Source organism: Cryptomeria japonica, chromosome 8, assembly GCF_030272615.1.
Source record: "Cryptomeria japonica chromosome 8, Sugi_1.0, whole genome shotgun sequence".
Classification (NCBI taxonomy): Eukaryota; Viridiplantae; Streptophyta; class Pinopsida; order Cupressales; family Cupressaceae; genus Cryptomeria; species Cryptomeria japonica.
Genome location: NC_081412.1, coordinates 416,052,535 through 416,075,414, shown reverse-complemented (window position 1 = coordinate 416,075,414; position 22,880 = coordinate 416,052,535). Strand labels below are relative to the sequence as shown.

At 36.0% G+C, this 22,880-nt stretch overlaps 1 protein-coding gene across 6 annotated transcripts in view; it reads left to right on the top strand.

Moving 5' to 3' along the window:
* The first annotated feature begins 1,195 nt into the window (after positions 1-1,195).
* The window catches only part of LOC131028551 (kinesin-like protein KIN-UB), a 190,666-nt gene continuing 168,981 nt past the window's right edge, over positions 1,196-22,880 (top strand). For 5 of the 6 annotated variants that reach the window (XM_057958844.2, XM_059209948.1, XM_059209949.1 and 2 more), the window contains exons 1-3: positions 1,197-1,332; positions 1,708-1,890; positions 12,783-12,962. In XM_057958844.2, the coding sequence (XP_057814827.2) occupies positions 1,732-1,890; positions 12,783-12,962 (339 nt within the window). In that variant the 5' untranslated portion in view covers positions 1,197-1,332; positions 1,708-1,731. Of the gene's footprint in view, positions 1,333-1,707; positions 1,891-12,782; positions 12,963-22,880 lie in introns of all 6 variants that reach the window. The other variant, XM_059209950.1, reaches the window with a different exon arrangement.

Sequence of the window (22,880 nt, the reverse complement as noted above, 5' to 3'; positions counted from 1 at the left end):
TCTGAATCTTTGAAAGCACTACGTGTTTCTTGAATTGAAAACACCCTTAATCCTTTTGACTGTATCTTTCAATAGCGAAGAGAATGTTATTCATGAGGGATTTCGTCCTCACAAACCCTTGATGATGAACTCTCCAATCAATTTCAGTAATTTCTTATTCAATCCAGCTTGCTTGAAAGTGAGCTCTTGGAAATCTTTTATAATGCTCTCACAAGAGCCCATTCACTCATTTTACCAATGTGGGATAAATAAACATTACTCCCCATTTACATTTTATATCTCCAATGTGTTATTAAATAAGGGGACCTTTAATATTTAAATAAGGGGACCTTTTATATCTCTGCATTAATAAAGTTAAATATTTATATTTAACTTAAGAACTTAATTTTATCAATGCATAAATAAATTATATCAATGATATTAAAATCTCCAGTCGATATTAAAAATTTACCATCGACATGATACTGCCACTGATGATCTAGACGTAGCCCAACTGACTTACTATAAATAGTAAATATCCCAAAAACACATCAAAACACCTCAGAATCGTTTGCAATTGAAACTGTCTAGGCCAAATATCCTTAAGATCCCTTAAATGTCTTGGTTAGCCTATAGGACCAAGGAAAAATTGGCTAACGACAACATCATACGTGTGCTAGAAAGGGGACATTACAATATTATAGAACAATTAGGTAGTACTAAGGCAGTGGGCTTTTCGAACATTTAGGCTATTGTTATTTCAAAAAGAACTAGGCATGAAACAAAAACTTTTTGATTAGATTAATGGGGACTTTGTGTATTAGATAACCCAAATTTCAATCCTTGACTATATTCTCTTCAGTTTTGTTCTTTTGGAAACAAGTTATGTCTATTGACCTACCTTGGTAGTTTCCTTCACATTGTATATTCACTTGTTCAGTGTCAAATCAGACATGCAATTAATGTCTAGGTCAAGATTAGCAACATTTTGGTTTATATATTCATGTATACATTTCTGATTCTTTCCTTATTCTCCAATAATTATCTATTGACCTTTTGTGATCTTTTTGATAGAATAAGATGCATAATTTTTTCATATACAAACCTTTTTCTTTTCAAGAATATTGTAGCATGATTTCTTACTTTAATTTTCTCACTTGGGAATGACAGGATAAAGTACGAGCTGAAAAACAAATGCATCAACATGAGCTTGGTACCATCTCACAACTGCATCAACAAGAAATGTTGTAGATAAGAGAAAAATTAGAAGCTGAGTGTAGTGAAAATGAAACGTTGAAGAGAGAATTATTTGAAGCCAAACAAAGTTTGTATGAGCAAAATGAAAGAATAAATGTAAGTCCTTGGAAATATATACTATATAAGTCATGTTTATATGTTCCTTGTGAGATTTACAACGAAGCGAATATTTGGAAACAAGTTACATCTAATGACCTATCATTGTAGCTTCCTTCACATTGTATATTCACTTGTTCAGTGTGAAATCAGGCATGCAATTAATGTCTAGGTCAAAATTAACAACATTTTGGTTTATATAGTCATGTATAAATTTCTTCTTCTTTCCTTCTTATTCTCCAATAATTCTTTATTTATCTTTTGTGATCGTTTTGATAGAATATGATGCAGAATGATTTCACTTTGAAACCTTTTTATTTTTAAGAATATCGTAACATGATTTCTTACTTTAATTTACTCTCTTGGGAATGACAGGAGGAACTACTAGCTGAAAAACAAATGCATCAAGATGATCTCGGTACCATCACACATCTACACAAACAAGAAATATTGGAGATTAGAGATAAATTAGAAGCTGAGTGTAGTGGAAATGAAACATTGAAGAGAGAATTATTTGAAGCCAAACAAAGACTGTATGAGAAAACTGAGAAAATTCATGTAAGTCCTTGGAAATATATACTATATAAGTCATTTTATACTGTTCCTTAGTAAATTTACAAGGAAGTGCAAACAAAAAATTGCGTTGTTTTTGACAACTAAAATATGAAATAGTAAACCAATGGAGTATCCTGGACAGTTGAAGGTAACTTATTATTTCCTATGGCCTTTGAAAAGTAAATTTTATGGGTCTAGCATGTCAATGGAAAACAAGGAAAAAGTTAAATTTTTTGAAACACTAACCATCAAATCCTTTCTCTCATAACTGTTGTGTTGCACATACACACCCTGTCTCTGACAGGAACCTCCCTTTTTGATTTTTGTCTGCTTTGCTGGTTTTTGTAGCAATTCTGCTTTGTGGAGGGTAGAAAGGAGAGAGGCTTGCATGATACATCCTTTCAAACATAAAGATAAGCAGAATTGGGCTTCAATTTGAACAGTCTTGAGGAGGTCATTAGGGATTTGAGCATTGGGGCATAGGGCATTGAGAATTTTCATTAGGTTTGAGCTTATATTGAACCCTAGGAGCAAGGAGCATGGGGAAGGAGAACAAGGTGATATGAAAAGAAATTAAGGTTTGAGACCAATGAAGAGCACTCAAATAAACTGAGGGAGAGGGGAGGGGGGGGGGAGGGGTTGAATTAGTTTATTAAATAATTTTTAATTCTTTCTTCTTAATTCACTTTACTTCAAAATTTGTTTAACAACATATACAATTAAGAACACAAGTTTTTCCGTGGAAACCCAATGTGGGTGAAAACCATGGCAATAATGCAAATAGTTATATAAGTGTCTTTTACAATGATCGTAGCACCAACCCGCTGGAAGCACCAACTCCCCAAGTTTGTAAGCACCAACTTACAAGAGGCACCAACTCCTTCAAATGAAGCACCAACTCCACAAGATGAAGCACCAACTTCGCCAATAAAATCTGCTATAATGATGATCAAAAGATGCAATAAACTGATCACTGTATCCTCTTAAAGTCTGCTACAAACTTCTCATAATCTTCTCCTCAACTTTGAGATAATTTCTTTACAGATAACCCTTTCTAAATCTGATGTATAATTATATCTGCTTCATTGCCTTTACAGAATACAAATTTTCTTCTTGTATCTCTGCAATATTATCTTTATATAAGCATATTTTTCTCCCCAACATCTGCTCAAACTGTCTGAAATATAATTTCAGAATTATTACTTTCTTCTTTTCTTCAAAAACACATTTACACCATTACATTACATCCCACTTTTATATCAATCAAAGAATGTATCTCTTTCAAAGAATGCATCTCTTTCAAAGAAACATGACTCTTGATATATAATTGTTTTAATAAACAAATCACATTGTTTCAAGGTAAATCACAACCCTTGGTTAATTGTCGGTTTACACATAAAATATCAACCTGTTTCATTTGAAACTCACATTTCTTCATTAATCTGTGCTTTGATAATAACTCACTTTTTGACATTAATGAGTCGCTAACAAAATCATGCCTTTTCCTTTTATCAGCTATCAACTAACTTAAAGAAGACTTAATTTTTTTAAGTATTACTGATTGTTTGATCATCGGGTCTTCCATCTAGAATAATGATTGATGATTATTAATACATCATCGTTCTAATAACATGGATTGATATCTTTTGTCTATCATAAACAAACCATTAATACAACCGCTAAGTAACAATCCGACTATTCGTCTGCAAACCCCCAAAATGGGGTGGTCTTGGTTTGAGGAATCTTCTTGAATTCAATAATGCTCTTCTGGCTAAACAGATTTGGAGAATTTTTAACACGAAAGGAAAATGAAATGCTATTTGGAAAAGCAAGTATCTCCATCACATCGATTCTTTGCAGGGATTATTGGAATCTCAAGAGATCCCTTTGGGATCCAATCTGCGGAATAATGTTGTTCGAGCTAAGAACATAATTGGGTTTGGAGTTTTTTGGAAACTGGGATCTGGAAGAGGAATCAAATTCTGGGAGGTAGTTGGATTGGCCATGAACTGCTTTGCAAAGATCCAACTTTGAGTAAGTTTATGGTGGTTTGCAAAGCCAAATTTGGAATTTGGGTTGCAAACTATTTTGTTGAAGACGAGTGGGTGAACTTAACAAAAATAAGCCCTGATTTACATCCTTGACAAATTTCCTTGAACTCTTGCCTACTGAATTTGTACGAGATGGATGTAATTTCTCCTTTCTAGCACATGTTGTATGAGGTTGTTGTTAGCCTATTTCTCCATGGTCCCATAGGATAACTAGAACATTTAAGGGATCTTGAGGATATTTGGCCTAAACAGTTTCAGTTGTAGGTGATTCTGAGGTGTTTTGGTGTGTTTTTGGGATACTTACTATTTATAGTAAGTCAGTTGGGCCAGGTTCGGATTGACAGAGAACTCATGAATAATATCATGTTGATGTTAGTGTTGATTTTGACTAGAGATTTTAATAATCGCTTGCGATTATTAATTTATTTAACAGTAAAGTTAAGTTATAAGTTAAATTACATATTTGACTTTATTAATGTGGGAACTTAAGTAAAGGAAATAGTTATTTAAAACTTAAAATTTCCCTTTCATTAGAAGTACTTGGAGACTTAAATATTAAAAAGAAAAGTGTATCTATTTATCCCACATTGGCTGGAAAAGTGTGTGAGCTCTCCTAGGAAAGTTATAAAAGACTCTTAAGAGTTCATTTTCAGCATGCCTGGTTGTTGATGAATTGGATATTGTTAATGCTTCTAATTTTGAAGTTGTTGCGTCTTCTTCTTGGTTTGTGAGGACGGAAACCCTTGCAGGCAACATTCTTCACATTGTTGAAAGACACAATCTGGAGGATAACTTGGTGATTTCACATAGAGATCATAGCGGAGCTTCAATGGTGCTGATGTTTTCAGTTCTTTGGATAGAAGAGTGTTAGAGACCATTTGTGAGGGCTGATTAAGGAGCTTGTAGAGTTGATTGCATATTTGTGGGTCTGATCATTGCTAGCCGTTCCCTCTAAGGTTGGTTGTACATATTCAAGGAGTTTGTAGAGGTTTATAACTGGTTTGTGGTGCCATTACTCATTCATACTTCCAGTCGTCCATTTTGGAGTTATTCTTTGTGTAGGCGGCTAGGGTTTGGAAACCCTCATTTGCTGGTGTTGTATGTATGTTATTTTCATTTACCAACAACTGGGTATGGTAGAAATATGATTGCAATGGATTTTTATCATTTGGATGGTTCTAGTTGTGTTGTTGCATTGTAATCTCATACTTATTGCATATCATAAACATTCATCATAGCAACTTTGGTGACAAGCCCCCGCTCATTTAGATAGTTGCATGCTCATTTTCTAATTAATGTTATTGCATTGAATTGAGTTGGTGTGGACATTTCCCACTCAATTAGTTTGTTTATCTTTAAAGGCAATTGCATATTTTGGTTCAAGTTGCATTCTTGTAATCTGAAGCTAACATTTAGCATTAGTATATCTTGTTCCAATTATATCAAAAGAAAAAAAATCAGGGGAGGTCATTACAACGGATCAGTTGGTTTGGAAGAATTCTTTCTCGAGGGATTTCTCAGTTGCCTCAGCCTTAGCTCTCAAGTATGAGTCTCTTTTCCCTTGTCCCCCTTGGGCTGGTGTGTGGTCCAATTATCTCATCTCGAAGATCAATATTTTATTCTAGATCATGCTTCAAAACAAAATCCCGACCCTTGATAATCTCTGTAAGAGGGGTTTCTGCTTACCTAACAGATGTTTGCTATGCATGATGGAGGCTAAGTCTACCACTCACTTGTTTCTGCACTGTTCCTTTGCCCATGAGGTGTGGGACTCTATTCTTCAATCTTGGAATTAGATGTGGGTCACTCCTTCCTTTATGGTGGACTTTCTTTCCAATGGAGAGCTCCGTCCTCTAGTCAAGCTTTGCAACTATTGCGGTCCCTGACCTTTCCTCATATGGTGTGGGGACTATGGAAAGAACATAACAACAGAGTCTTTAGGAGTAGTGCTTTACCTTTGGAGGTTGTTTCCAACAAAATCTGTAGAGCTATTACGAAAAACTTCCATCATTCCAAAGCTAAATATCTAGAGAAGGATAAGTCTTCTTACTCTTCGTATGATTCTTGGGTTACCTCAATCTGGAAAATAAATGTGGATATTTCCATTGCTTTTAAACCAGTCAAATCTCCTAGGGATAATGTTCATTGGAACCTTCCTCCTGTTGGATGGGTGAAAGTTAGTTTTGATGGGGCGGCTAAAGGAAATCCAGGGCCGGTTGGGTGTGGGGGAGTGATTAGAGATGATAATGGAAGGCTTATTTCAGCGATGGCACTCCCCTTGGGATGTCAGACTAATCACCTTGTTGAAGTTGCTGCGGCATTCAATGGCTTGACGTTGGCTAAGAGCATTAACGCCAATATGGTGTGCTTAGAGGGGGATTCTAGTAATATTATTCAATGTTTAAAAGGCCATCAAAAACCCTCTTGGACCATTGAAAAATGGATTAATAAATCCATGGAAATTATAAGGACCTTTCAAAAAGTCCATATTACCAATGCCTATCGTGAAGTGAATGGGCTTGCAGACTATTTTGCTAATATGGGTGTTCGAAGTAATAATGAAAAGGTATAGAGCCTTGGTGATCGTGTTTCTGCAAATGTTAAGGCCTTGTTGACACATGATTTATCACAAGCTAGGAGAACCAACCCTTCTTATGATTGATGATGTCATACCATGAAAAGATAGTCCTAACCATTATTATGTGTAGATCTATTTTAATGAATTGCTTCAATGCTCCGCACGCTTTCTGGGTGGTAATTAAAATCTTTTGGGGTATTCTCTCTCTGTACATTTCCACCATTTTTGCAATCATGGGTGGTGAGAGGTGAAGGGTCGAACCTCTGAATTGTGAAGAGTTCAAAAACAATACTACCATCCGACGAATTTTGGAACGTGGGGGCCTTACCCCTTTCATCGAAAGGCTTCATGGCTTTGATGTTAATGTTACTATAAAATTTGTGAAAGGTTTTAAGGAGGGGCATATTCAGATGTATGGTAAGAAACTAGAGATTGATGGAAAATTGATTGCTAAGGTCACTGGTTTGTCCATGGATGGGGCCAAATTCTACAAAGACAGGAAAATGTCGGATGCGACAGTCAAAAAATACCCAAGGATGAAAAGGAAAGGAAGAAATTGGCCAAAGTTGACAAAAGAAGTTATGATACGGGTAATATTAAATCCATTTGGCGTTTTGTGCTTTTTGTTCTCATGAAATATATTACCCTAGATGGTAGGTTCACTAGGGCTTTTGGGCACCATTTTGTTTTGTTGAATCACTTTAGGCATAAAGTGTAGATCTCTTTCCCTTTTTTTCTACAAGCTTCTATCAATGCTAGTATTGAAGACCATAGGAAGAACAAGAGAAACCTTGTCCTCCATGGGGGTTTGTTGTTACTTATCTTTGAGCATATTAAATCACAACCCTCTCCGTCCTCCAGAATTCCGGATTCCTCATATGAAACTGAGGAGGATGAGTTTGTGAGTCTCTATTTTGAGGAGTGGAATATGGACTTGAATGATTTCGACTATATGATGGAAGCTAATTTGAAGCAAAGCCAAAGGGCTAAGAGGAGCAGAGCATCCCCTGTTTCTATTTCCAATTTTGAGTCTAGACCCTCCCACAATGTCATGTCGGATAAGTCGGAGCCTATTATAAATAGGAATGATAGATCCCCTTTTCCTAAAGACCTCAATGCAAACTCCCCTTATCTCAGTATGGACAGTTGGAACCCAAATGATGTTCTAGCTATTGCTAATGACTTTGCAGTTGACAATTTTAGAATGCATAAGTTGGTCTTCAATGAAATTAAGGAGATTAATGTTAAACTCTGTGCTGTGATCAGTAAACAAGACAACCACTGTGCTGAACAGTTGAGTGTTGAACAGAGGAAATCTATTGTTGAGTCTATGCAGAAGACTATGAGCATAGTTAATGATCTTAAGAAAGATTGTAACAGTAGAATTTTGAACCTGAAGGAGAAACTAAAGAAAGAGTATGATGGTAGATTGAAACAATTGGTAAAAAAGTTCCAGAAAGTTAATGATAATCTCATTTCCTTGGTGACTTATAGCCACAAAGTTGTGAAGAGTTCAACGGAAAGCATAAACACTATGGTTGGGAAACTAGAAAGCCTCCATCAAGAAGGGATGACGATTGATTTGGAGTTTATTGAGAAGAAACAGGATGAAAATATTGGTCCTTCCAAAAGGACTAGAGCTAACTTGAAGAAGACAGCTCCTAATCAAGACATACAAGAATTGAAAAAGATTGCCCTCAACATGACACAGCTGGAAGCTGAGGCCGTGGAGGCACTCAAGAATCTGAATTAGGTTCCCCTTTTTTGCTGTCGTGTTCTTGGTTTTTGGCTCTTTGCTGGTTTTTTGCTGTTTTATGGCTGCTGTTTTTAAATTATCTATATCTTTAAGCAGCTTATTGTAATTGCTCTTTATCAAAGGGTTTTGGGTCCCTTCAAAACCTGTTTGTTCCTTAATAAAAAACAATCCGACCTTTCTGAGTTGCACTTTCTGTTACTGCTATATGATTGTTTCTTAAATAGATCAATGTTAAATCTTACCCGATGCATCCATATTTGGCAAACAACACCTGGTATACATATTTTAATATTATTTTACCACTTAATAACTCATTGTTATTTGGTTCTGTATGCACACTGTACGTCCAATCAACTCACTGCTGTAAGTATAATCTTTTGAGTCCGTCTCAAAGGTAATAAGTTCAGTGACTTATAATTCGTATCAGCCATGGAAACAGGGATCGAGTTTTCAACGTGGATGAGGAATTATGGCAGCAATAATGAAGTCTTCAATGTGGATGAGAATGATGAGGACTTCTTCAACTAAATTGTGATCTGTAGAATATATATGATCAGACTGTAAGATGTTTATGAGAAAAATATAAATTAAACTTTTGTGTAATCAACAGAGTGAAATCAAACTCTATGATATTTTCATCAATCCCCATGGTATGTTCATTAATCTTCATGAAACAGTAAACTCCTTTGATATCAATGACAATTTCTTCATCAACCAACATTGACCTTAGACCAAACCTAAGGATTGGGAATGTATTTGGGTTGAGGTGAAATAAAGTCCAAGCTAGAACACAAATCAGACTTAAGGGTGGATAGAATGCAAAGTCAAAAAAAGCCGAAGTTGTTGACCAGCTCATAAGTTCTGAAGTTTCCCTTCCAAAACTCAGATTTTGCACTCAAAATAGGAATAGGTTCTTAATCCTATTACCCTTCCTACTACCGAGTTTGCACCAAAACCCGAGTTAGTTTCCAAATTCAGTATTTGCATGCAAAGTGGGAATAGGACTCTAATCCTAAAATTCTTTCTAAGGCCGAGTTCCACTCTTCATACTCCCAAATTTGGTGATCATAATCAAATTTGGATTAAGCCTTAATCCTAACAACCTTCCAAACACCGAATTCTGCCCCATGACTTAGTGTCTCTCCTCAAACTTGGTTCTTGCAGTCAGATCAGGATAAGTGCTATTCCCAAAAGTTGTCCTACTACTGAGTTTGCAGCCTGATTCTAAAACCTTCCTAGACCCGAATTCCATTTCACCTAACACAAGCCCAGTTTCCAAGGTGTTTTCCTATCTTTCAAGGTTCCAGATGGAGTTACTAATGCAAATTATGAGATCACAATTGAAGCATGGTTGCAGCTGTCAAGAAGGACAGTCCACATGAGGGTTTTGTTTGACAGTCACCAAAAGCAATAAGATCCAAGCCACAAACCTTGACAATAAAGGTTGCAGACAAAAGAGAATGAAGAACAGTATAAAGCAATGAATGTAAGGCTAGAGGTCAAAGAGAATGGATTGTGAGCAAGGTATGATATCATCAAGAAGGTTATTAAAAACAAAAACAATACAAGACCTATATATGTCAATGCCAAAGTGTAAGACACCATAGCAGTGATGAGGTTTTGTTTTGAAGGAATGAGGACATTTATCTTGATGGACTACAAATCATGGAGGGGCTTCAATTTTCAAAGCATAATATTTAGGACTCTTTCAAAGACAGTCAACATTGCATAGATCAGTGTTGGAGAGGAGTGCTGGAAAAGTTCTCATACCAAGTCAAGGCAAGTGAGCATTGTTAAATCCAAGTCAAGGTGCCCCAAATGGAATTAGTGAAAAGTATCAAAGTGTTTGGAAGAGATTCATGGGCATAAACAAGTATTGCAGCCAGAAGTTCAGAGTTTGCACTCTATATGGGAATATGCCTTATTCTCAAAACCTTTTCCAGCACCAAATTTTCGCTTTGACTTAAGTGTCTCTTCCTCAAACTTGGTACATGCAGTCCAAATGGGATTAAGACTTATTCCCAAAAGGTTTCCAAACACTGAGTTTCACCCCAAACTGAGGTTTTCCTTCTCAAACTTGGCATTAGCAGTCAAAAGAGGAATATTCCTTATTCCTAAATAGTTTCACACCTCCAATTTTGCAGACTCCTCCAATAAAAGTAAATTTATATTAGGACAAAATGGGCGCCCACTTTGGAGAAGTTTAATAAAGTTGATAAAATAATAAATTTAATGATTATTTAGTTAGGAGGTGTATGGGTTTTGAGGAGGATATAAAAGTTTATTTTTAAGAGTTTCTTCATTCATTCTTGAATGCACATTTTTGGAGAGAAGCTGTAACAAGGGTTTTCTGGTTGAAACCATGGCTTTTTGAGGACAAAATCCCTCAGGAAGGATAGTGTTTGCAGGTGTGGAAGATCACCCAAGGACACTTGATTCGATAATCTCATTCGGGGATTATATCTGTGCTTCCTTGAAATCAAATTATCAAATAAATCTGATCAGAATTACCAGAGAATAAAGGGAAGCAGATTTGAGGAATAAATTGCAGATTGGAAGCATGGAAATCAGCATTGGCAGGCTGTACTTTCCCTAGGCAGTCCATACCATCCCTAGAGACCACATGGGGGTTTGACGAGGTGAATTTTAGATTGGTTTCAGGCTCTAATAAGGTCGATTCAAAGTTAACTCCAGCCATTGAATTATCCTCAGCAAAGGACATCTACCAGGGATGTTGTGGATTCTAACTTTTCTGCAAATCCTAGGTGCTAGACTTGGGGTATGTTTCCAAGTTGATTTAAGGCAAATAAAATTTCAATTCGGTGAAAGAAATGTCTCATAGAAATAGAAGTCATTCAGTTTCAAATTTCGCGTTGATTTTCATTATATGCAAAAAGAACAGAAAAATCAGAAAAATACAAAAACCCACATAAAAATCAGGAAACCAGAAAAACACAAAATAAAAATCAGAAGTTGAACATCCAAAACAGGGTGGGATATTTCACTGGAACAAATGCTACATCTTTTTTCTGTTGCTTTGATTTATTTTAATGTGTGGTATTTGTAAAGCTGTTTGCATGCTAGCTGTGCATATGCCATATGTCAGTCCACCTCTGCCATCTTCAATTGAAGAGAGTGGTGTGCATGATGCTCGAATGGATCTCTCTTTATTTGATTAAAATGCATTCTCAAACATATTTGTTAAAGGAATTAGTAAGCAATACACCTCTTTAGTTACTTTATAGAATAGCAGTGATTATTGGTGCAACTGGCCCCTTGAATGAGCTTATAGGATATGGCCATCATTAAGCTTCAACTTAAAGGATGACTATGCAATTGTCAAAGTAAAGGTAATTCATCAACACCAATGCAACTAGATTTCCATAACTTCGAAGGAAGAATAGAAGTACCATAATAAATGTTAGAGGAGATGCAAGAGCAGTTGAAGAGTTTCGAAAAGGAAATTAAAGATCTCAATTTAGAGGAAAATCATGTGAAGACCAATATTACACTGCAAAATGCACTCAGGTGGGTGACATAGTTTACTTAAAATTCAAATCAAACTTGGTAACGATCCTAAAGTGGTTACACAGAATTTTCCTGTGTTTGTGCCTTTAGAGCAATTTATAATTCTAATAATCATATTGTAATATAGTTTAGAAGTCACATGTAAAGGATAAAGTTGACGATATGCTATGCATGCTATAAGGGAGATAGAATGAAAAAGAGATAATCAATGTCTTTATGAATTAAACATGTGCTAGATTAGAAAGTTGTCAAATATATACCCAAATAAAAATATGCACTTCTTAGAATCACATAATGATTTTTTTGTAGATTCTCTGTAATACTTAATTATTTGAAATTAAAAGGTGTGTTCTTATGAAGATTGAAGACAAGATGTTTGAAGATCCCAAATAACTTTAAGTAGTTTCCACATTAGTTCCATCTTGATACACGCACATGATAAAAAGATTATTGAGAATGTTTAGTCCTTGATCTAGGTCTCTTTCAATTTGAGTGTCACAGATCATGACATTTAAATCTTTTCATATGCAAAAGAACAAGTTTGTACTGCTGCCTAAATATCATTATATATTGAGTAATATGTTTTACTAATTAAAAAATGGGGCCTTCTTATGATTGAGAGTCCTTGTAGGCTTGTACACTTACTACAGACAAAACCATTGGGTGATGCTGCTGCAAACTCTTTTAAGACATAACATGGTTAGTTCATAACAATACACATCACATTAGTATCATTGAATTAGATTAGATACAATAAGGCTTAACTTAATTATTTAATGACTATTAAATATTATTACAGTATTATGTGAACATTTCACCTAATAAGTCTCTTCTTGGATCATATAAATTTTAGTTTGAGTTACTGTCAAATGAAAGACTGCATTTTTATAAAAGTTATTTTCTATCACAATTGATCAGAAAAGTTTGAATCAATCTTTTCTGATCACATAATGGATTTATGTTGCATATATCTTACCAACAGGTGTTGGAGCAGGAAATTAAGAGGCATAAAAAGGAATGTTCAGATATGGAGGACATATATCGGGATGAAGTGTCTGAAATGAAACAAAAAATAGATGCAGAACATGCTAAATCTGAACAACGGCAAGAAAAATTGAAAGCACTTGAGAAAACCACAAGTGAACAAGATAAAAAGATTGAGGCAAGTTCATATAAATTGCTATGCACTTCTAATTGCTTAATCCCTAACAGGTTAGAGATTCATTATTTATCAATGATTCTATAGTATATTCAGTTTGGTTTTACATGTAATTTAAACTTGCAGAAATTGTACTTGAAGTTCTCTTTTAGATCGCTCCAGTAGGAGAGGACTAATAGAAATATTTTGTGGACAGAATGTATTATCAAAGCTTAATTTGAAAATTTTCTTCCTTCTGCTCCAACATCTTAAATAGACACATTAAATAGGTAAAATCAGTTATTCTCAATCTATGAACTATCATACATCTGGTAAGGATTTACTTTACCTTTTCTGTTTTAGGACCTATTATGAATTGGTTTGTAAATAATACCATAGTTGGAAAACTTGGACTCACCGCAGACTTGGCAGCCCAAAAAATATGGACTCGGACTTGGAATCGGCAAAACATGGGAAAGGACTCGGCAAAAAAGAAAACCATAGTTTAAAAATAAAAAATAAAAAGATTAATACATTTAGAGAACATAAGAGCCATAATTGAAACAATACATGTCATATGATCTCCAAACACTCAATATTTGAAATTTCATCATTCATACTCATATGTCAAACTTTAAAATGTATAACAGCAGCATAAGTTTATAAATGTTCACAAAATTACATATAATGATGTCCAAATGTGAAAAACAGCAAACTAAAGACCACATCTTCCTCTTTCCTCTCCTAATATAACTCAATTTTTTAGGCCTTGAACTAGTAGGTGCTGAGGTATCTAATTGATTAGTTGATTCTTCTTCTTCAACATCAAAGTCCTCCTCTTCATCCTCCTCCATTTCATCCAATGCTGCTGCTTCTGTTTCTTTTGCTGCTCCTCTCTCGAATTCTGCAAGATCTTCTTTGGTAAGGAGGACATCATCACCATCATTTTGTTCATTGATGGTCCAATCACCATATGGATCAACATGAAAGTCCTCATCTTCATCCTCCTCCATTTCATCCAATGCTATTGCTTCCGCTTCTTCTGCTTCTTTTGCTACTCTCTCTAATTCTGCAAGATCTTCTGCAGTAAGGAGGATATCATCACCATCATTTCGCTCATTGATGGTCCAATCACCACATGGATCAATTTCATCCAAGTCAATGGACTCATGTGAAACACCCTCCACGTTTCTAGTGTGAAGGCGAAGGTTGTATCGAACGAAGACAAGATCATTGAGGCGCATTAGGGCCAACCTATTTCTCTTCTTCGTGTGAATGTTCTCAAATAAACTCCAATTCTGTTCACACCCAGAAACACTACATGGCTGGGACAAAACAGGGATGGCTACCTTTTGAAGATTTAGCATGACGACACCATAATTCTCCCACCATTAATCTACAAAAAATCATTTAGAAATATTAAAATTGAGTAAAAAATGTAACAATCAAGTTTCTATTTTTTTTCTTGTAGTATTGAACTAAATTTTTTACCTTGTTTTTCTCTCCTGTCAATTGCTTGTTGTGAAGAGAAGATTCCCTTGTCAATTTTTTACGGCTTTTTCTAGCAATGGCCCTTTGAAGTCTCTAGCTATTGGGGCCTTAAACACCTTGCCTGTAATTGTAAATGCACTAACCAAACCTTCCCAATACAGGCTGCTCGCCGCATTGAAAGGTAAGCTATTGTAATACCAAAAATTTGCTGCTGCTATCCTTGCTTGGTCATGTTTTTCTCTATTCCATTTGGTACCTTCAAGCGAAGGTTGTGCTCCTGGAACATTGCGTGGAACGAAGTAATTTGGGTCTAATGTAAGAGGAGTCTCACTAGCGTCAGCCTCATTGTTAGCAATAGATGAATGTGGTCGATGGAAGCTTGGACTTCCGCGACCAAGGGGACCCAAAGTGGATAGTGACACATTCGGATTCATTGCAGCTTCTATGGCTTCTTTTGTTTTTTCCCTTTCTTCTTTTTGCATATCATACTCAACAAGAAGGGCCTTCATCTCTCTAATAATCTCTGGAGCTGTTTTGGGGAATAGCTCCGCATTTTGTTCAGGAATTTTTGCAAGTTGGTATTTTTAATCTGTTGATTCCACTTGTCATTTATTTGCCACATTCAGTACAATTGACCTCTCCCTTTTTATTTCCCTGTATCCCATACTTCCATGCTTTGTCTTTTTGTCTTCTTGGCTTTGGGGATACCCTTGGAGTTGAACTTGACATTGCTGTTTTAACATGAAAAAATAAAAAAAATTAGTAGGATTTTGTGGAAAATCAACAAAAAAATGATAATGAATAGTTTCGAAAAAAATTGTATTAAAAAGCAAGATAAAAATACAAGGAAATAAGTTAGGAAGGGAAATGGAAATTTTTTTGCCACCTTATCCCCTTGTTTTTCAAGATTTATTTGATTTTCAATCAATGTAAATGAAAAAAAGAGAAGAAAAATCCTTTACCTAGATCTCTTTTGCTGCTTTGATCTTATTTCCTCACCTTCTTCAAACCCTATAGACCTGTTTTGAGCAATAAGAAATGACTGAAATGAGGAAAAGTGAAGAAAAATGTGTTTTAAGTTTGACTATGTGCTTCCAGCAAATGCCAAGAATCCTAATGAAAGTTCCGATATCAGACTCACACTAAGTCCACTACAAAATATTGTGAGTTTGTTTAATGGACTCACCCAAAGTCGGCTTGCGAGTCCGTGGCACGCTGACTCGACCTGCCAACGGGCTTGCGAGTCTTGGCGAGCCCGTAGAGTTTTCATACTGTCATTGCAAATGACATAAGATGTGAACAATTGTACACGAAGTTCACCTCTTTTTCCTTACAATTATAACTTATCTTTTATGAATTTTTGTAATACCCTTGTCTTTTTGGATGATTTTGGTACTCCATTTTACTTCTTCATTTTGCTTTTATTTGAGCAAAATTCATTCAAAATAGATTAATGTATATAATTGAGAATCACTTTGATAGAAGTCCTTTGCAAGTGAAAAAAACTTGAATTGTCAACAAAAGAGATGGGACACAACTAAGACATTTTGCAACTAGAAACAATGAACAAGATGACTCGGAGGAGACAGTACCCTGCATCAATGAGGAAGAAGTCATGCTTCAAAGGGAAGTAAGAAGGTGCTTTCATAAGTATGTGAAAGTATAATTATTTGTAATGTCCCCTTTTTTCTGCCATTTGTTTTGTGAGCATTGGCCAATTTTCAAGGTTTTTTGTAAGTTTTTAAGTGAGTTGGGAGAGTTCCAATGTTCTTGGAGAGCTTAGTTTAGGGTTTTTGTAGTTGGCAAAATTATATAGTTTTAGTCTACTATGTTGATTGCAGCTGGTTTGTCCATTCTTTCTTTGTACATATTCAACTTCTATTTGTTAATATTGTCCTTTAGTAGAGTGCCGGTCTAAATTCTCCAATTTGATGGTTCCATTCTTACAAACTTCTCGGATTTCAAAGGAACCAAGCCATCACACCTTGAACTTACTTGATTTGATCTTGTTATGACCATTATATTTCAAAACTAATTGTCCTGGTTGGAAGTTCATTCTCTAGTGATGTTTTTCTTGCCAATACTTTCTCCATTGTTCCATATTCTCAATCGCCAACTGTGAAAGCATTGTACATTTGTCCAATTTGTTTAACTGAAAAAGTTGTTCCTTTAGCCTCTTTGCATCCTTGAGTTTGTTCTCCACAACTATTCTTAGGCTTGGTGAAATGTACTCGACAGGGACAATTGCTTCCTAACCATACATCAACTAGAATGGTTGGTAATTTCTCCTCCTAGTTAGGCTCTTCGATGCCACATGATATATGAATGACTAACAACAATACCTTATTTGATGATTCGGCCTGACCCTTTGCTCTTGAGTAGGATGGTCTTGACTCTTAACAAATTATGAAAGATTCAAAATTTCGTCATCATCAACCTAATGACATGATTGATAAAATGTACTCCTCGATCACTTGTGATATGAATTGGAATACCATACCTCATGACAATCTACTTGTAGATGAATCTTGACGTACTTACACTCATATTGTCTAACAGTACACTTGCTTCTTCCCACTTTGTTGGGTACTTTGTTGCTACCACAATGTACCGGCATTAGTGTAGTTGGCTGACCTACAGTGGGCTGATGAAGTCCAATCCCAACCTCTCAAAGAGCTCTTGATGTTGTGAAGGGACCAACAAAATATAATCTCACTTGAGGGGTTTGCCCATTCTTTGGCAAGTGTCAGACCCTACTACCCACTCTTGAGTGTCCCATTACACATCACCTGAGAACTTGTTCAAACCGCATTTTATAGAGTAGTTTGTTTACCAACTGGAAAGTTTTTAATATCAAGGCTAGTTTCCTTCTCTCTCCTAGTGGCATCTCTCTTGGGAACGTCCCTATGGAGAAGTACTCTCCACTGTTGTCATACCAAGGTGGTAGTGCAGTAATTTAGATAAGTTAGCATTAGGGAAATCTTCATTTACTCCTTCAGGTGGTTCTCTCGACTTTATCCTTGAGAGTTGGTTGGCTATCACATGGATTTTCTCAAGTCGCACGATGACGGTGAATGTGAACTCCTAAAGTAACAACAACCATCTACTCACCCGTCCTTGGATAATTGGTTTGTTTACTAGATACGTAAGAGCTTGGTGGTCTATCGTAGAATGTTAATAGTGTCGCCAAGAGGTATTGTCTAAATTTTTGCACCAAAAACACCATTCCAAGTGCCTCCCTCTTGATCATGTTGTAGTTCTTTTCTACTTTTGACAATAGCTGATTTGTTAAAAATATAGGGTGGTCTAGATGTTGGGGAACCACTTGCACGAGTGTTGCTCCAGTTGCATAATATGAGGCATCCACATGTATGTGGAATTCCCAGCTCTAGTTTGGGAATGCTAGGATTAGTGAACTTATCAACCTCGTCTTCAATTCATTAAAGCCCTTCTCCTAGTCTTCGTTCCATACAAATGGTTGGCCTTTCCTCATCAATGTGTCTAGTGGGTAAGAAATCAGAGAAAAATTCTTTATAAATCTTCTATATAACCAACATGCCCCACAAATGATTTGACTCCAGAGATATTATCCAAAGCCTTCATTTGCGCAATTATCCTTATCTTGTTGGGATCCATCTTTAATCCAGCTTTGCAAACAATGTGGCCAAGTAACTTGCCCAAGGCTACCATAAATATGCACTACTTTGAATTGAGTGCCAGTTGTGTTGTTTTGTATCGTTCCATACACTCTCGGAGTGCTCTTAAATGATTATCCTGACCACTAAAGATTGAACACTAATCCAAAAATGCTTTGAAATTTCCCACAGACATCTTGTCAAAAATGCCTTGGATGATTCTCTAAAAAATGAAAGCAAAATGATAAATGTGGATTAGAGGAGGAAAACTGTGAAGAATTCCAAGGTTTAGATCTAGTAAAATTTCAAAGTTGAAATGAGGATTTGATTTGTAAAATTATGGAAAAATGAGGAATATCAATGAAATTCTAAGGAAAAATGTTGTCAAGTGCAAATTATCATGAAAGAATTCCAACTCCAAGTCAAGGAAAAATTGTTAAGGAAAAAATGAAAATCCTTGTCTAAGTGCAATTCCGCCCTCAAATCCATAGATAAGATAAAATTGGCTTGGGGTTTTATTGAAAAATCCTTTATGAAGTGGGAATTTCGCTTGAGAATCCATGAATAACTCTCAAATTCCCTTGGAAAAAAATGAAAATTCATGAACAAGTGCAAAATTCGCATGGAAAAATTGTAAAATTCATGAACAAGTGTCAATTTTTCTTGGAATTTTCCATACCCTCTCAAAATCGACGATTTTTCTCAAGGATTTGGATTTATCTGTGCAAGCTTAAAATCTACAATTTTTTATAAGGATTTGGATTTTTTGATTACATGGCAAAATCCACAAAATTTTCCATGAATGGCTAAAATCCATGAAATTCTTAAGTAGGGAAAAAATTCGCTGGAATTAATGCATGAGAAGTGTGAATTCATGCCAAGGAATGAGCACTCACCCTATATTTGTATGAATTCAAGACGTGCTAAACAAGAAGAGGGCCGACTTGGATAGGGCCTCCCTAAAACGTGTGAAATAAATAAAGGCAAAATGTGCTTAACAAGGAGGCCAACCTGACATAAAATCAATGCAAATATATTTGGAATAAAGGGTCCGAGCTAGTTAGAATTGGAAAGAATTCAAAGTTTTAGAGGGAACGAGAGGAAACAAACCCCTTGGCTGACCCCTTGCTTAATGAAGGGTATGAGGGCATATAAAAGAAGAATTGCATGAATCATTATGTCAATAAAAAATTCAAAGCAATTCTAGAGCAGAAGTAATTCACAACACAGAAGAGGCTGAATAGAAGCAAATTTCAGAATAGAAGGTTGCGAATGCAAAGCATGGATATCAGATTCAAATAAAGTGTTGATGGAGAAAGAGGAAGAAGTTGATGTTGTGAGGAGAAAGGGGGTGATATTTGAAAAGAAAAATCAGTTATTTGGCATAAAGATCTGATTGAATTTCTCCACCAAATTCAAGTAGTTCCAAATCAGAAATTCTATTTCCAGAAAACATTCTAAGTTGAAAATGTTAATTCCAGATTTTTAGGAGGATTTGTGAAATGAGTTTTATAAATTATTGATGTTTCACAACCCTTTGAAGAAGGATTGTTATGAAAATTTTAAGTTATTGAACTTGAATTGAGAATGCAAGATAGTGAACTATCATTTTCCTATCATTTACTTAGGGTTTTATTCACAATCATAATCCTAGGCGTTTTCTCCTTTTTCAGGATTGATGCAAGGGAACTAGTGGAATGATTGAGAAGGATGAAAAGGAATCAAAAAGATCGATGGAAGACAACATCAGATACTCAAGATGATGACGGAGAAGAACATTACAACATGGAGGACTCAAGAACAACAAGGAGATCAAGGTCCAAAATATTGAAGAGGATGGCAAAAGATGAAGATGAATGTACAAAAGAGATGATCAAAGAAAACATTTTGAAGTTTCAAAAGGGTTAGTCAAAGTTAGAAATGCAGAGTCTTCTTTATGATGATATAGAAGTGGAGTTGAAACAAAGAGCTATATGCAAAGAAAGAACACTTTGAGAAACATGCAAGCTGAGGTGCCGCGTACTCATCTCCACCAATCAAATAATTCAAGGTCAACGTGTCCAGATTCATCAAACTTGACTCATCCAAAGGAGAACAAGTGGACGTATGGATGCCTTGAATAAAGTGTCATCGTCTCCTTAAGTGATTTTAAGTAATGGTAGTGGTTTTTCTCCTCCATTACAAGTTTTATAAAGTCACCTTAAGCTGTAATAGGGATTTTATTTCCCTATTACAAGTTTTATTTTTAAGTTATTTTTGTGACTATAGTATTCCCCTTAATTTTCTTTTTGATTTTTTAATAAGAATTACAGAGCAAACAGAATAATCTGTTAAGGTTAGAGAAATAATCCAAACAACTAAAAGGGAACCCTTCCACCTTTTCTTCACCGAGAGCCCAATGTGGGAGGGTGAGAGCATACGGTGTTCTGGGGATTGTTAGCACCATAAACCAAACTGAAATTACAATGCATGGGCAGCAAGCCAGCCCCTTCTGCTTATTCAGCAGGATAGATACTAAACTTCTTGGCGGTAAACTAGCCAAGGAAAACAACAAGAAACTTAAACTCAATCACGCTACCACGTATTTCAGCGGGAGCACATTACATAAAGCGGTCACTCTATCGCATATTTCAGTGGGAGGACAATACATAAAACTTATCACTCGACCACTTATTCAGTGGGAGGACTGAGTTACAAATACCAGAAAATAGGCGGCAAGCCTGCCTCTTCCACTTGTTTAGCGGGTATGCTTACAGTCCAGAATTGGTTGATAGTACTAATATTCAACCTTACAAAATATAGGAAAGATAGAATAGAAGAAGAATGCTGATCACAGAAGATACTATCACCAAACCAACTCAACACCAACTTCCTAAAATCTGATATAGATAACATCAAGCTGGAAATGCATAACCAGTAGCACCAAATCACACTAAAATGCTTTCAAATCTCTCCAAACTCACTCAACACACCCCACAACTCACCCAAATTGACACCAGACATAGAGCAACTAAGAACAAATTGAAAATGAGCTTCTAAACACCCCAAAACACCAAGCACACATCCCAATGCACTCCCAAAAAACCATGCCTAAGCTGGAAAGTACGATTTGCAATAGAAATTCAATGACTTCAAATTAAAGGCTGCAAACTTATAAAACACATCGCCTACAACATAGAAGTTGTTCGAGCCAATGCCCAAAATGATAGGTCGCACAGGCAGGGAGGTAGGATCGAAACTTTGCTTCAGCCACACAGAAACCATCAACATTGAAAGTTACAGCAGAAAACCAACTCTCTCAAATCCACACGCACAACCCACAAGAACACCATGCAATCCACACAAACGAACCTCAACTAGGAGTGATGTCTCACACTCAAAACTGCAATGGAAAAGTCTAGGAGGTTTTCACCCTCGAAGAAGTCTGGAATCATTTTGACAGCATAACATTATAATTTCTTTGGATAATCAAATGAGGAGCTAAACGCCTGTATATATAGATTTTCAAGCCTAAAATTCAAATTCAACTCCCACCAAATTCACCTCTCCAATTTGCATTTCATTTCAACTGGTGGACCCAAGCATGACGCCACCCTTAGTCAAAATCATGCCTAGCAAAGGGGACCATGATTTTGGCATAGAATATACTTTGTCAAATATTAAATAAAGTCTTCTTTTATTTTGGCATCCCCCTTCAACCACCAAATAATTCGCCTAGGTAGACTTAGGAAGAAAATCATATTATGCACAATTCCCAATATCAATAATCAGTAATAAAATAATTAAATATTAAACCTTAGGATAAGGAAATAATATTTAATTAAATAACTTATAACTCCAATACTGATTATCACAAAATCAAGGATGAAGCTGAGCAATGAAGACCACTGAATTGAGATGGATCAGGACCATACCCAAGACTGCCAAAAATAGAAATGCCCAAACTGCCACTTACTAAAAATAGTAAGCCATGAAATACTGCTCCAAAAATCATGATCTTCGCACTCAGATAAAGAGCTTGGAAAGCTCAGTAAAACTGCACCATCCAGACAGCCAAACCCTAACTTACTAAAAATAGTAAGTTCACATTTAACCAAAGAGTCAACTGCATGTTATGCCAAACTGGAGTTCATGTAAAACCAAGAAGGAAACCATAAGCAAGACTGAAGAATTCCCTCCTGACAAACCTTGACAAGCTCGAGCAGAACTCCACAGAAGATGGAAACCCTAATTCTCCTTTCCACATAGCCTACGGGTCTCTGGAATAGGCCAATGGACCACTGAATGCATCATCACTAAGAAGGGGACATTACAGTGACTTGTAAAAGGATATTTTCCCTTTACTAGTCTTTTGTTGAGTTGTTTAAAACTTGTAAAGGGAGTTTTATTTCCCTTTTACATGCATTTTAAACTTGCTGTTTGCTCTCACAAACCCGATTTTACCTTATGCATGAAAGAGTGAACATTTTTAACTTGCAAATAGGTGAAAGAAACCCGATTTCTTTTGTTCTATACATTTTAAACTTGTCATTCCTCCTCAAGAAACCGACCAGCAATATTGGAGGATTTAGTTGACAATTTCCAATGATTTTTGTGGCTAGATTCAAGGAGGAAGAAGGCGTTTAGGTTTCTTTGCTACTTTCATGCATTTCTCAACTCCTTACATGCCATTTGGAGGATGTGTTTGCTGGTTTTAATGCCTTCAAACAACAAAACAGGTGTTGGAATGCTGGGAATCTTACTTCTTCCAAATCGTTTTTGCTTGTCTTGCTTAGGCGTGGGGTTTGAATACTTCTCTTGACCGATTCCTCATGCT